Source organism: Pituophis catenifer, unplaced genomic scaffold (assembly GCF_029215685.1).
Source record: "Pituophis catenifer annectens isolate HBS135680 unplaced genomic scaffold, rPitCat1.0.hap2 SCAF_3, whole genome shotgun sequence".
NCBI lineage: Eukaryota > Metazoa > Chordata > Lepidosauria > Squamata > Colubridae > Pituophis > Pituophis catenifer.
This window is the reverse complement of record NW_027256883.1, coordinates 205908471-205921137: the sequence shown is the minus strand read 5'-3', so window position 1 is coordinate 205921137 and position 12667 is coordinate 205908471. Positions and strand designations below refer to the sequence as shown.

Genomic DNA, 12667 nt, shown 5'->3' with positions numbered 1-12667 from the left:
GAGACGGACGCGTCCAACGTGGCGATTGGGGCGGTGCTGCTACAGGCTCCGGTGGATGGCAGCACTCTTTTTCCCTGCGCATACTACTCCCGGAAACTCAACCCTTCCGAGCGCAACTACACCATCTGGGAAAAGGAGTTGCTGGCCATCAAGGCCGCGTTCGAGGCTTGGCGACATCACCTCGAGGGGGCCCGACACCAGGTGGAGGTGCGGACGGACCATCGGAACCTGGAGCACCTCACCACGGCACGGAAGTTGAACCAGCGGCAGATCCGGTGGTCGTTGTTTTTCGCCCGGTTCAACTTCCACGTCACCTACATTCCGAGCAACCTCAACCAGAGGGCGGACGCGCTATCCCGTAAGCCGGAATACTTTTGCCCCAAGGACTCCCTTCCCCCCCGGACAGTGCTGCCAGCGGACTCCTTGGCCGCGGTCCAGGAACCGGTGGACCTGCGGGCTCAGGTGCTGGAAGCGCAGCGACGGGACGACTGGTCGCAGCAGCGGAGAGCGGACGTCGGCCCCGCGTCCCCATGGACTGTGGAGGAGGGCTTGCTCAGACATCGGGGTCGGCTGTACGTGCCCACGAGTCCGCTCCGAGCCCTCGTCATGAACCAGTGTCATGACAACCCCGCGGCGGGGCACTTCGGCTTCTTTAAGACTTTGAACCTGGTGACACGGACTTTTTGGTGGCCTCGGGTACGGCACGACGTGCACGCCTACGTGACGTCCTGTGTGACGTGCCGACAGGCCAAAGCCGCGTCCGGCCCCCCTCCTGGACTCCTCCAGCCGCTGCCGACACCGGAGAGACCGTGGGGAGCCATCTCCATGGACTTCCTGACAGACCTGCCCCTGTCCGCTACGTACACGACCGTCCTCGTGGTGGTGGATGCACTCACGAAGATGGCACATTTCATCCCGTGCCGCGGCCTGCCCTCGGCCCGCACCACGGCTCGCCTGTTCCTGCAACATATCTTCCGCCTCCACGGCCTGCCGGACCGGGTGGTTTCGGACCGCGGGGCCCAGTTCACGGCCCGCTTCTGGAAAAGCCTGATGGCCGCGCTGGAGGTGCAGGTGTGCCTGTCGTCGTCGCACCATCCGGAGACTGACGGGGGCACGGAGAAGGTCATCGGCATACTGGAGCAGTACCTCCGCTGTTTTGTCAACCAGCAGCAGGACAACTGGGCCGAGTACCTTCCCCTGGCGGAGTTCGCCTTTAATAACTCCCAACACACCTCCACCCAGATGACCCCGTTCCATGCCAACGTCGGATACCATCCACGGCTTTTCCCGTTGACCATCATGGACTCCCCTGTTCCCGAGACCCGGGACTTCCTCTCAGAGCTGCAGGCGGTGCAGCAACTGGTGCGGCGGCAGCTGATCCGGGCGAAAGAGGATTATAAACGGTTCGCCGATCGCGCCCGCCGGGCGACGCCACCGCTGGAAGTAGGAGATCGGGTGTGGTTGTCCACGAAACACCTCCCCACGGACCGGCCGGTACGGAAACTGGCCCAACGCTTTATCGGTCCCTTCCCTATCGAGGCGGTCATCAATCCGGTGGCCTACCGGTTGACTCTACCCCGCTCCATGCGGCTCCACCCTGTTTTTCATCGGTCCCTCCTGGTCCCTGAGGCCCCCGCGAGCCATCTCCGCCGCCCGCCGACGCCTGCCCCCCCAGCCGCAGCCGACGAGGACGACGCCTCGACGTACGAGGTGGACAGTATCCGGGACTCCCGTTGGCTGAAGGGGCGCTTCCAATACCTCATCGCCTGGAAGGGGTACGGGCCCGAGGATTTCACCTGGGTGGACGCGTCTGCCGTTCAGGCCCCTGACCTGGTGCGGGCTTTCCACGAACAGTTCCCGTCCCGACCCCATCCCAACCGTCAGACCCGGGGGAAGGGCCCTGCGGTGCGGGATAGTGTTGTGGCCCCGCCCTCTGAGCCTGTCCCATCGGAGGAAGAAAGCTCCGAGCATGAGGAAGAGGAGTCAGCCAGGCCTCCCTCTCCAGGCCCCTCCCCTCTGGCATTGTCTCAAGTGCCGGCCGAGGGAGAGGAGACAGCTGATTCGAGTCAAAGTGATAATGACACATCATTCCTGGACGCACGCCTCCGAAGGCGTGATAAACGTTTGCAGCAGCTTGGGAGGCGTGCTAGGGATTAGAACTGAGTCACTGGACCACACCCCAGAGACCACACCCCAGAGACTATATAATAGAGAGTGGTGGTCAAGGATCTTTTGTGACGAACAAAGCAAAACCTTGGAGTCACTAAAGCCTCGTCCGGAACTGCTGGGAGGAATATTATTTCTGTTTGGACTTTCTTGAACGTTCGTATCTTATCTGTCTGTTTGTGAAAATAAAGTAACTTGGCAGACGGTGTGTCTATCGCTGCCAAGTCGGAGATAAGAACTGGGTGCGTTCCAAAGTGTTTCCTTAACCCTCGACTGGCTGTGTGTGTGTGTGTGTGGGGACGGGGACAGATCACTTAAGGACATAACCAGCATTCCTTGTTTGTGGTTTTTTCTCTCTCTAACCGCAGCATGAAATAATTTATGGCCACCAGGCAGTGCTGCTCGCTATCTAATAAAAGTACAGCTTGACTCATTTTGTTTCAGGCAATTTTTCTGGCATATGAAATCAGTCAGCTGCCCTGTCTGGATCTGTCTGCTTTCTGTGAACCTGATTTTCTAGCTTCTCTGCTGGAAATTCAATTTATCTTCAAAGTTAAGCAGACAGTGATGAGAAATTTGATCATTGCTCTAGCACAGGGGTGTCAAACTCAAGGCCCGTGGGCCGGATCCAGCGGCCCATGGGGTGCTTAGATCTGGCCTGCAGGACCGCCCTGGAAACAGCAAAGAACCAGCCCACGATGCCTCTGCCAGCCAAAACAGAGCTCCTGAGCTCCGTTTTGGCTGGCAGAGGTTTGGCGGAGGCTGTCCCAGCCAAAAATGGAGCTTGTGAGGACCGTGCACGGCCCTCCCAAACTCCATTTTCGCTGGCAGAGGGTTGCAGGAGGCCATCCTAGCCGAAAACGGAGCTCAGGAGCCCAATTTTGCTGGCAGAGTGCTCGGGTCACAGGCACCCCCCGACATGAGTGACGTCAAGCTGGCCATGCCCACCCTGGCCATGTCCCCCCGCCCCCCCAAGGTCAAACACAACCCTGATCCAGCCCTCAATGAAATCAAGGTTGACACCTCTGCTCTAGCACAATGTAAGGCAGGCCTTTTCAGAAATAAAAAATTGTTCCAGTACTTTGGACTCCAGATGAGTGTGGAGAAAACTAGAAAATTCTTACACTGTTTTCTATTCGAAATCTGTGCCTGTCAAGAAAATCAGGATAAAGCAAACCTCAGTTATGTTCATGGCTTCTCATTCACCATAAAAGGTTGTGGTTTTCAATCCTTCATCTTTTCTGGCTACTTTTAACTGTGGCATGTCAGAGAAAGCATCTTTTTGGTGATCCAACCTTTTTTTTCCTATCAGAAAACAATCCAAACCACAGATCTACAAAACTTAATAAACTAAGTAAAGGTAAAGGTAAAAGTTCCCCCGCACATAAGTGCTAGTCGTTCCCGACTCTAGGGGGCAGTGCTCATCTCCATTTCAAAGCCAAAGAGCCAGCGCTGTCTGAAGATACCTCCGTGGTCATGTGGCCGGCATAACTAAACGCCAAAGGCACACGGAACGCTGATACCTTCCCACCAAAGATGGTCCCTATTTTTGTACTTGCATCTTTTATGTGGTTTCAAACTGCTAGGTTGGCAGAAGCTGGGACAAGTAATGGGAGCTCACCCCATTACACGGCACTAGGGATTCGAACCGCTGAACTGCCGACCTTTCGATCGACAAGCTCAGCGTCTTAGCCACTGAGCCACCGCGTCCCTTATAAACTAAGTAAAAATTCACACAATTGCAAAAGAAGGCAACTCAAGCAACTTTTGATTTTGTCTCTTCTCTCTGATTGCGAACCGGTAGTAAAGGTAGTAGAACCCACTCCTGCAATGGATGGAAAGTAATCGAGGAGAGAAGCAACCTAGAACTAAGGAGAAATTTCCTGACATTGAGAACAATAAACCGTGGAACAACTTTCCTCCAGAAGTTGTGGGTGCTCCAGCACTGGAAGTTTTTTTAGAAGGGACTGGACAACTATTTGTCTGAAATGGTATAAGGTCTCCTGCTTGAGGAGGGGGTTGGAGTAGAAGGTTCCTTCCAACTCTGTTATTCTGTTATATCCTAAGAGCTAGAGCTAATAAAACCTGCTCCCCTCTGATCTTCAGCCAATTTAACAATTATGGACTGAGGATAGCCTCATATTTTTACACTTTAACCATCCCTAAGTATAGAAGAGTCTTCTGCCTTGCTCGTTTCAACGTCTTGCCCTCAGCATTGCTGGACGGACGATTTAAGAGGCTCCCGATAAGTGAGCGGTTATGCCCCTGTGATAGAGCTGAGGTTGAAACTGTGGAGCATGTTCTTTTATACTGCCCTATGTATAACGCAGGCAGGACTAAATTACTGTCTCTCCTAGAAACAGATCTCTCTGGATCCAATGCTAGAAATTTGACTTTATATTGTTTAGGGGATGGCTCCTCACACATTACTTTTCAGGTTTCTAAATTTTTTTTAAGAGCTGTAACTATTAGAGGAGAACGCTGTAATTCCTCTCAGCCAAGGCTTTTGGTAGCCAACTGTTTATGATGTTACTTTCCCCACGTTCTTTTGTAACTATATTTGTATTTTGGTCTGTGACCGCAAATAAAAGTTATTATTATAACTCTGCGAAGAAAGCTTTATGTTCTATCTTTGTCCAAGAAGGAGGGTTGGAAAATCTGGACAAAACAGTTTTCATGCAACCTATTCATGTCAAAGATATTGAGATACATTATGTGACTACCACAGAGTCGCAGTAAAGGTAGCATTTCTACTCTGTTTGCCTTAAAACAAGACATTCCCTGATAATAAGCCCAATTGGGCTTTTGAGCACATGCGCTAAAATAAGCCCTCCCCCCTGAAAATAAGCTTTCCCCCAAAATATTTAAATGCATGTCCAGCCGGTCCCCGTCATTTCCTCTGGCTTCCTCCATGCACCCCAAAATAATAAGACCTCCCTGAAAATAAGGCCAAGCGCTTATTTCAGGGTTCAAAAAAAATATAAGACAGGGTCTTATTTTCGGGGAAACACGGTATACAAAGTTGGGTTTTTAAATGAGAAGCCACACTTTTGAATAATTTGACTACTTTTATGGTTATTTATAGGATTATATCCTTGTGGTTCCTGAAAGCATTTATGGCTCCAACTATCTTTCGGAAGAACCGCTGGACAAATCCTACGATTTCATCAGCAGCTGCGGAGTCAACAGCTTTTACATCAAGTGAGATTGCAAATAAGCATCTAGGGTTATTTCAGCTGGAATGTTCTCTAAAGTTTAGAACCAATCCCCAGTGTTGATTTGGAGGCACCCACTAACAAACGTTTAACAGCCAGGTGTTTATAACCCTCTAATGCCATCAGGATAGGAGCCATATCAGTGGTGAAATCCAAAATTTTTTACTAACAGTTCTGTGGGCGTGGCTTGATGGGCGTGGCAAGGGAAGGATACTGCAAAATCTCCATTCCCTCCCCACTCCTGGGGGAAGGATATTGCAAAATCTCCATTCCCACCCCACTCTGGGGCCAGCCAGAGGTGGTTTTTGCCGGTTCTCCGAACTGCTCAAAATTTCTGCTACCGGTTCTCCAGAACCTGTCAGAACCTGCTGAATTTCACCCCTGAGCTATATGAATCTCAGGGGGATCCTCATTCCCAAGGGCAGAGGCTGTGACGATGGAGGTGTGCTACCTGGGATATGATAGATGACATGATTTAATGACAAGAACCAGAGTGCACTTTTTTATATTTTTTTATTGTAAACCACCAGGAATCATTCAGGTGAGATGGTGTCAGTTTCTTGCAAAAATCAAATCCAGAAGTACACACAGATAAACTGATTCAACAGGATTCATTTAAATGAAACTTCTTTATATACAAGAATATATATATATATACACACAATACCAACAGCAGAATTTCAGCTCAGATCAGCAGACATGTTCACACACACACACACACACACACACACACACACACACGTTTCAGTTTCTCTTTCTCTGCACAGACTCAGAAGCTGCAGACTAAGACGCCCTGGCTCCAGTCTGTCTCAACTCCCAATTGGTTGATTTAGCTGCTATGCCTGTTCATTGGCTGACCTTGTTACCATGCCTTCCCAGTCATGAATATTCTGATAGATGGCCAATTTGATAGAATATAGATAGATAGATGATGAATAGATGAGAGAGAGAGAGATAAAGATAGATGATAGAGAGACAGACAGATAGTTGATGAATAGATTATATATGAGATAGATAGATAGATAGATAGATAGATAGATAGATAGATAGATAGATACAAAATGAGAGAGAGAGTTCTTGTCAATTCGAACTGACCAGCCAGACACTACTGAAAATAAGTATGTAAGTGGATAGGTCGGTCGATAGGTAAATAAAGTAAAATAACTGAACCTTATAGTATGTGTCTTAGCTTTCTTAATATCTAGTTCCTGTACCCATTTTATTTATTTTGTCGCATTTCTATGCCGCCCAACTCCCAAGGGACTCTTTTATGAGCACATATTTGAGTCTTTCTTAATCTAGCCTTCAAAGCAAACAGTGTTCAGGCTCCACATTTTAATTAATTAATGTAATTAATCTTTATCTTACAAATAATAAAATCATTAATAAATAATATTTGTAGGCATTGCATTGTGTTGAGACCTGGTGCAAAACATTTCCTCTCTCTCCGCAGCCCTGTAACTTCATCCAGGTTCTGCCAGGACTCTGCCATCTCCATTTCTCTTTTTTACAATGGGGCTGAACCTTGTCATTGCCATGAGGCTGGTGCTGTTTCGAGCCAGTGTGAGCCATTTGGGGGCCAATGTACATGCAGGTCCAATATCATCGGGCGCGAATGTTCCCGCTGTGCCACTGGATATTGGGGTTTTCCCAATTGCCGACGTGAGTATTTGAGCTTATGGGGAGAGAGAAGTGTGTGTGTGTGTGTGTGTGTGTGTGTGTGTGTGTGTGTGTGTGTGTGTGTGTAGGAGAGATAATATATGTCCTTATGGACAACCACTTAAGTATGAGCCAGCAGTGTGCAGCAGCTGCCAAAAAAGTCAATGCAATCCTGAGCTGCATTAACAGAGGGATAGAATCAGGGGTGGGCTTCAGATCCTTTAGCAACAGGTTCGCTGCCTCATTGCTGGGTGGGCATGGCCATGGTGGGTGTGGCCTGGTCGGCCGCCTGCACCACAGTGGGAGAGGGCATTTTTCACCCTCCCCAGGCTCCGGAGCCTTTCTTTGAGCCTCCGGGAGGGCGAAAACTGCTTCTCCCAGGATCTGGAGGCCGGAAACAGGCCCGTTTCTGGACATCTGGAACTTCCGGGAGGCCCGTTTTTCACCCTCCCCGAGGCTCCAGACATTTCCCTCAAGCCTCAGCTTCCCCCGGGGTCCAGAGGCCCTCCACAGGCCGGAAACAGGCTTGTTCCCAGACTTCTGGAACCTCCAGTAGGCCCGTTTTTTGCCCTTCCAGGCTCTCCGTGCAGCCCCTGCACTTACCTGGAATGATGAACAGGCCGTGTGGAAACTCCTGGGAGGGGAGGAGTGGGGTGGGTGTGGCCAGCCAGGGGTGTCATTTGGGGGTTCGTCGAATCCCGGAATTCCTTGGCTAGAGGATTGCCTGAACCCTGCCGAACCCCCAGGAGCCCACCCCTGGATAGAATCAAGATCACATAAAGTGTTAATACCACTTTATAATGCCTTGGTAAGGCCACACTTTGAATACTGCATCCAGTTTCGGTTGCCATGAAGTAAAAAAGATGTTGAGACTTTGGGAAAAAAAGTGTAAAGAAGAGCAACTAAAATGCTTAGGGGACTGGAGGCTAAAACACACAAAGAACAATTGCACAAAATGGTTATATTTAGTTTAATGAAAAGAAAGACTAGGGGGTGACATGATAGCAGTGTTCCAATATTTGAGGGGGGTCAACCTATTCTCCAAAGCACCTGAGGGCAGGACAAGAAGCAATGGATGGAAACTCAAGGAGAGAAACAACCTAGAACAAAGGAGAAATTTCCTGATAGTGAGGACAATAAATCAGTGGAACGACTTGCCTCCAGAAGTGGTGTGCTCCAACACTGGAGATTTTCAAAAAGAGATTGGACAGCCATTTGTCTGAAATGGCATAAGGATTTCCTGTCTCAGCAAGAGGTTGGACTAGAAGACCTCCAAGGTCCCTTCCAACTCTTATTCTGTTATTCTCTTACGTGAGAAGCAACATTTTGCTCATATTTCTAGGCCATCCTTTTATTCCTATCTGCCAAGAAAAGTTTGGGTTTCCCTTGAGGTACTCCATTAATAAATTGAAGGCAGAGAGCTGGGTTATTACTAGTTAGCTTATCAGTTTTTATTTTAGTACAGCTCTCTAAAGCAATTTTCTTCCCTAGGATCCTTTTAGCAAGCTATTCAAGAGAATAAATTGGACTGGAAAATCAATGTGAAATTATCAGAAGCATGCATGAATGGCAAGCAGCTGAAAATTGGTCGCTCTTTTATTAATATTTTGAATTGCAGCACAGTGTTTAGGTAGAGGACTTACCACAGTAATTTAGCCCAGAATTACAATAGTAATTTAGCCCAGAATTACAATCATGCTGGTGGTTAAGTGAGTCACTATGTGACTGTTCCCAATTTTATGACTTGTTTTATGGCATTGTTAAGTGAGTCACCATATTATCATTGGACACAGTGGGTGGTTTTTGCAGAAATTGGAACACTAGTTCCTGGAAAATACCATATTTTTCAGAGTATAAGATGCACCGGAGTATAAGTGGGTTCAGATCCCAGTTGTGGGGTTGACTAATTTGAACAATACAATAGGATTCCTAGTTAATTATTATTATTTTTTGTTCATACTATACATAGAAAGATGGTTGGAGATGGACTGAGCTCACCTGACACACCTGCTAATGATAGGCAGTTATACAGCTGTTGTGTTTTGGGCATGGGGTGAGACAGGTTTAGATCAGATTCCAGCATGATTTTGAAGTAGTTGTGGATTTGTAAGCTAATTACCATATTTTTTGGAGTATAAGACGCACCTTCGTTTTTGGGGAGGAAAATAAGAAAAAAGCTGATTGGCAGGTGGATCCAATCACTTGTTCCCAGAGGTGAATTTTAGCAACAGGTTCCTTGGTTGTGAGCTTTGTGCCTTGCTTTTTTTTTCTGCCTCTGAAACTTCCGAAACTGTTTCAGAAAAAACTTTTTTTTCTGCCTCTGAAAGCCTCGGAAACAGAGCTTCAGAAAAAAAGCCTCTGAAGCTCTGTTTGAGGGCTTATTTTCCGAAGCTTCGTTTCTGATGCTTTTTTCAGCCTCTGAAACCTCCGTTTGAGAAGCTGGGCGGGGCTACATTCGGAGTATAAAACACACCCAGATTTTCACCCTCTTTTTTTGGGGAAAAAGGTGCATCTTATACTCCGAAAAATACGGTACTGTAAATTGTGGCCACATGGCTAGGGGATGCTGCAAAATGGCCATATGTGCAGTCCGGTGGTTATGTGATCACAATGTGATCACATGTCTGGAGGGTGTGGGGGGGGTGAGGCATTCGTCAGAACTTTGAATATGGATCATAAGTTGCTCTGGGAAGGTCTGTCATAACTTCAAATGGTTGCTAAGCAGCTAGTCATAAATTGTGGACTTCCTGTACTCATGAATATATTCATAATTTTAAAAGAGAATTTTCTTGAAAATCCTATTCGTGGAACAGTACAACTGAATTTACAATAATTTACAGGTTGTCCTTGACCTACAACCACAGCTGAGCTCCAAATTTCTCTTCAACAGCTGTAAAGTGACTTTTGCCCCATTTTATGACCTTTCTTGTCACCGTTGTTAAGTGAATCGCTGCAGCTGTTAAGTTAGTAACATGGTTATTAAGTGAACCTGGCTTCCCCCATTGGTTTTGCTTATCAGAAGGTCACAAAAGGGGATCGCGTGATCCCAGGATATTGCAACCGTCATAAATATGAGTCAGTTGCCAAGGGGCCGAATGCTGTTCAGGTGACCATGGGGGTGCTGAAACGGTCATAAGTGTGAAAACTTATGACCGTTTTGACTTATGATCAAAAATTGACCATAAGTCAATTCTTTCAGTGCCGTTGAAACTTCAAACAGTCACTAAAGAAACGGTTGTAAGCCAAGGGCTACCTGCAGTTGTCTAAATTATATATTTAGTGCATTTCAAATCTGAACAGGCACCATTCACAGTTTAAATAGCAAAAGCACTTAGATTTATATACCGCTTCATAGTGCATTACAGCGCTCTCTAAAATAGATAGAATTCTTTATTGGCCAAGTGTGATTGGACACACAAGGAATTTGTCTTTGGTGTATGTGCTCTCAGTGTACATAAGGAGAATAAAATACATTCATCAAGAATAAAAAGATACAACACTTACCCTGTTTCCCCGAAAAATAACACATCCCTTGATAATAAGCCCAATCGGGATTTTGAGCGTCCCCTCCCTCCTGAAAATAAGCCCTCCCCGAAAATATTTAAACACATGCACAGTTGGTCCTCACCATTTATTTATTTATTTATTTATTTATTTATTTATTGGTTCAATTTATATGCCGCCCTTCTCCAGAGACTCAGGGGGGCTTACAATGCGTTAAGCAATAGCCTTCATACTTTTGTATATACCTGCTTAGTAGGGCTTTTTGGCTCCCCCCAAGCGGTGTTCTTTTTTATACAAAGTCAGTTTATTGCCCCCACAATCCGGGTCCTCATTTTACCTACCTCGAAAGGATGGAAGGCTGAGTCAACCTTGAGCTGGTCAGGATGGAACTGCTGGCAGGGGGCAGAATCAGCCTGCAATACTGCATTCTAACCACTCTGCCACCACGGTTCCATAGCAGCAGGTGGTGTACAAATAAACAAACTGGTCATAAATTGAGGATTACCTGTCCCTCCAATTTAGAAATTAACATAGTAGGTTAATTGTTCTCTTTCTCATCTCTACCTCATTTCACTCCTAGCCTGTGATTGTGGATTTCGCCTGTGTGATGAAGTGACGGGACAATGCATCTGCCCACCACGTACTGTTAGACCAGAGTGTGTGGTCTGTGAACCCCAAACCTTTGGCTGTCACCCCCTGGTGGGCTGTGAGGACTGCAACTGTTCGAGTTCTGGGATCCAAGATCAGACCAAACCAGGATGTAATATAGAGAGTGGACAATGCCAGTAAGTAGAGATCATGATATGAACCCTGAATCCTAGAGCACTAGCTGCATCTGGCTATCCTGTATCACAGACCCCAACTTTCTTTCTTTCTTTCTTTCTTTCTTTCTTTCTTTCTTTCTTTCTTTCTTTCTTTCTTTCTTTCTTTCTTTCTTTCTCTCTCTCTCTCTCTCTCTCTCTCTCTCTCTCTCACGCGCTCTCATCTCATCTATCCATCCATCATCTATCTATCTATCTATCTATCTATCTATCTATCTATCTATCTATCTATATCAAATTTCTACATTGCCCATCTCACCTAAGTGATTCCTGGTGGTTTCCACCACCTGTCTATCATCTCTCTCTCTCTCTCTCTCTCACTCACTATATCTATCTATATTATATATCCATCTTCTGTCTGTCTGTCTATCTAAACTTCCTTCCCTCCCTCCCTCCCTCCCTCCCTCCCTCCCTCTCTCTCTCTCTCTCTCTCACTATATCTATCTATATTATCTATCCATCTTCTGTCTGTCTGTCTATCTACCCTTCCCTCCCTCCCTCCCTCTGTCCCTCCCCCCCGCTCTCTGAAGAGATTGGACAATCACTGGTCTGGAATGGTACAGGGTCCGCTGCTTGTTATTCTGTTATTGTCTGTCACATCCTTTCCAACAGTAGTCCTTTGCACAAATAAAAGAATTCAGCAGGTGGCCATTTGTTCTTCCAGATGCAAGCCCAACATCGTAGGACGTCAGTGTGATCTCTGTGCCCCAGGCTATTACGGCTACCCCAACTGCAGGGCTTGTGACTGCCATGAAGCAGGGACAAAACCAAGCATCTGTGACCCGGTCACTGGAGAATGTCATTGCAAGGTTAGTCTGATCATTGTCTAAACTTGGTTTGTGGTCAGATTGCTGTTTGAGGAGCAGTAAGAAACGGCAGGACCAATGCTGATGGTTCCTTCAGTTCTCAGCAGTATCAACAGTTATTTTCAAGACAAACCCTGCCAACATCGTTTATTTTTATAGTCAAGAATAATGTGTTCCATCAGGGGAAGGTTCTGTGCCTGAATCTCTAGTTCTAATTGTTACTGACGAGCACAAACCTATAATTCTTCAGAAACACCCCTTTAGGAGCAAAAATGGTGGAAAGTCTGATGGACCAAAACATATCAGGAGACATTGGAGGAACTAAACACGTACAGCCTGGAGGGTAGAAGGGAAAGAGAGGACTTGATTGAAATCTTTAAATATAGTAAGGGTGTGAGTAAGGTTCTTAGAAGGAAGTATTTTCAATATTAAGCAAAAATCAAGGGGCAGTTTCCCCTTGTTGAGGCATAACCTCAAACTGACAGGATTTTTTTTT

General features: G+C 46.9%; 1 protein-coding gene across 1 annotated transcript in view; it reads left to right on the top strand.

The window, feature by feature from the left end:
- Positions 1–12667, top strand: part of LAMA5 (laminin subunit alpha 5) — a 241192-nt gene that overhangs the window by 159489 nt on the left and 69036 nt on the right. The window contains exons 35-38 of the mRNA XM_070941125.1: positions 5252–5367; positions 6835–7043; positions 11125–11329; positions 12030–12174. Of these exons, the coding sequence (XP_070797226.1) occupies positions 5252–5367; positions 6835–7043; positions 11125–11329; positions 12030–12174 (675 nt within the window). The remainder of the gene's footprint in view (positions 1–5251; positions 5368–6834; positions 7044–11124; positions 11330–12029; positions 12175–12667) is intronic.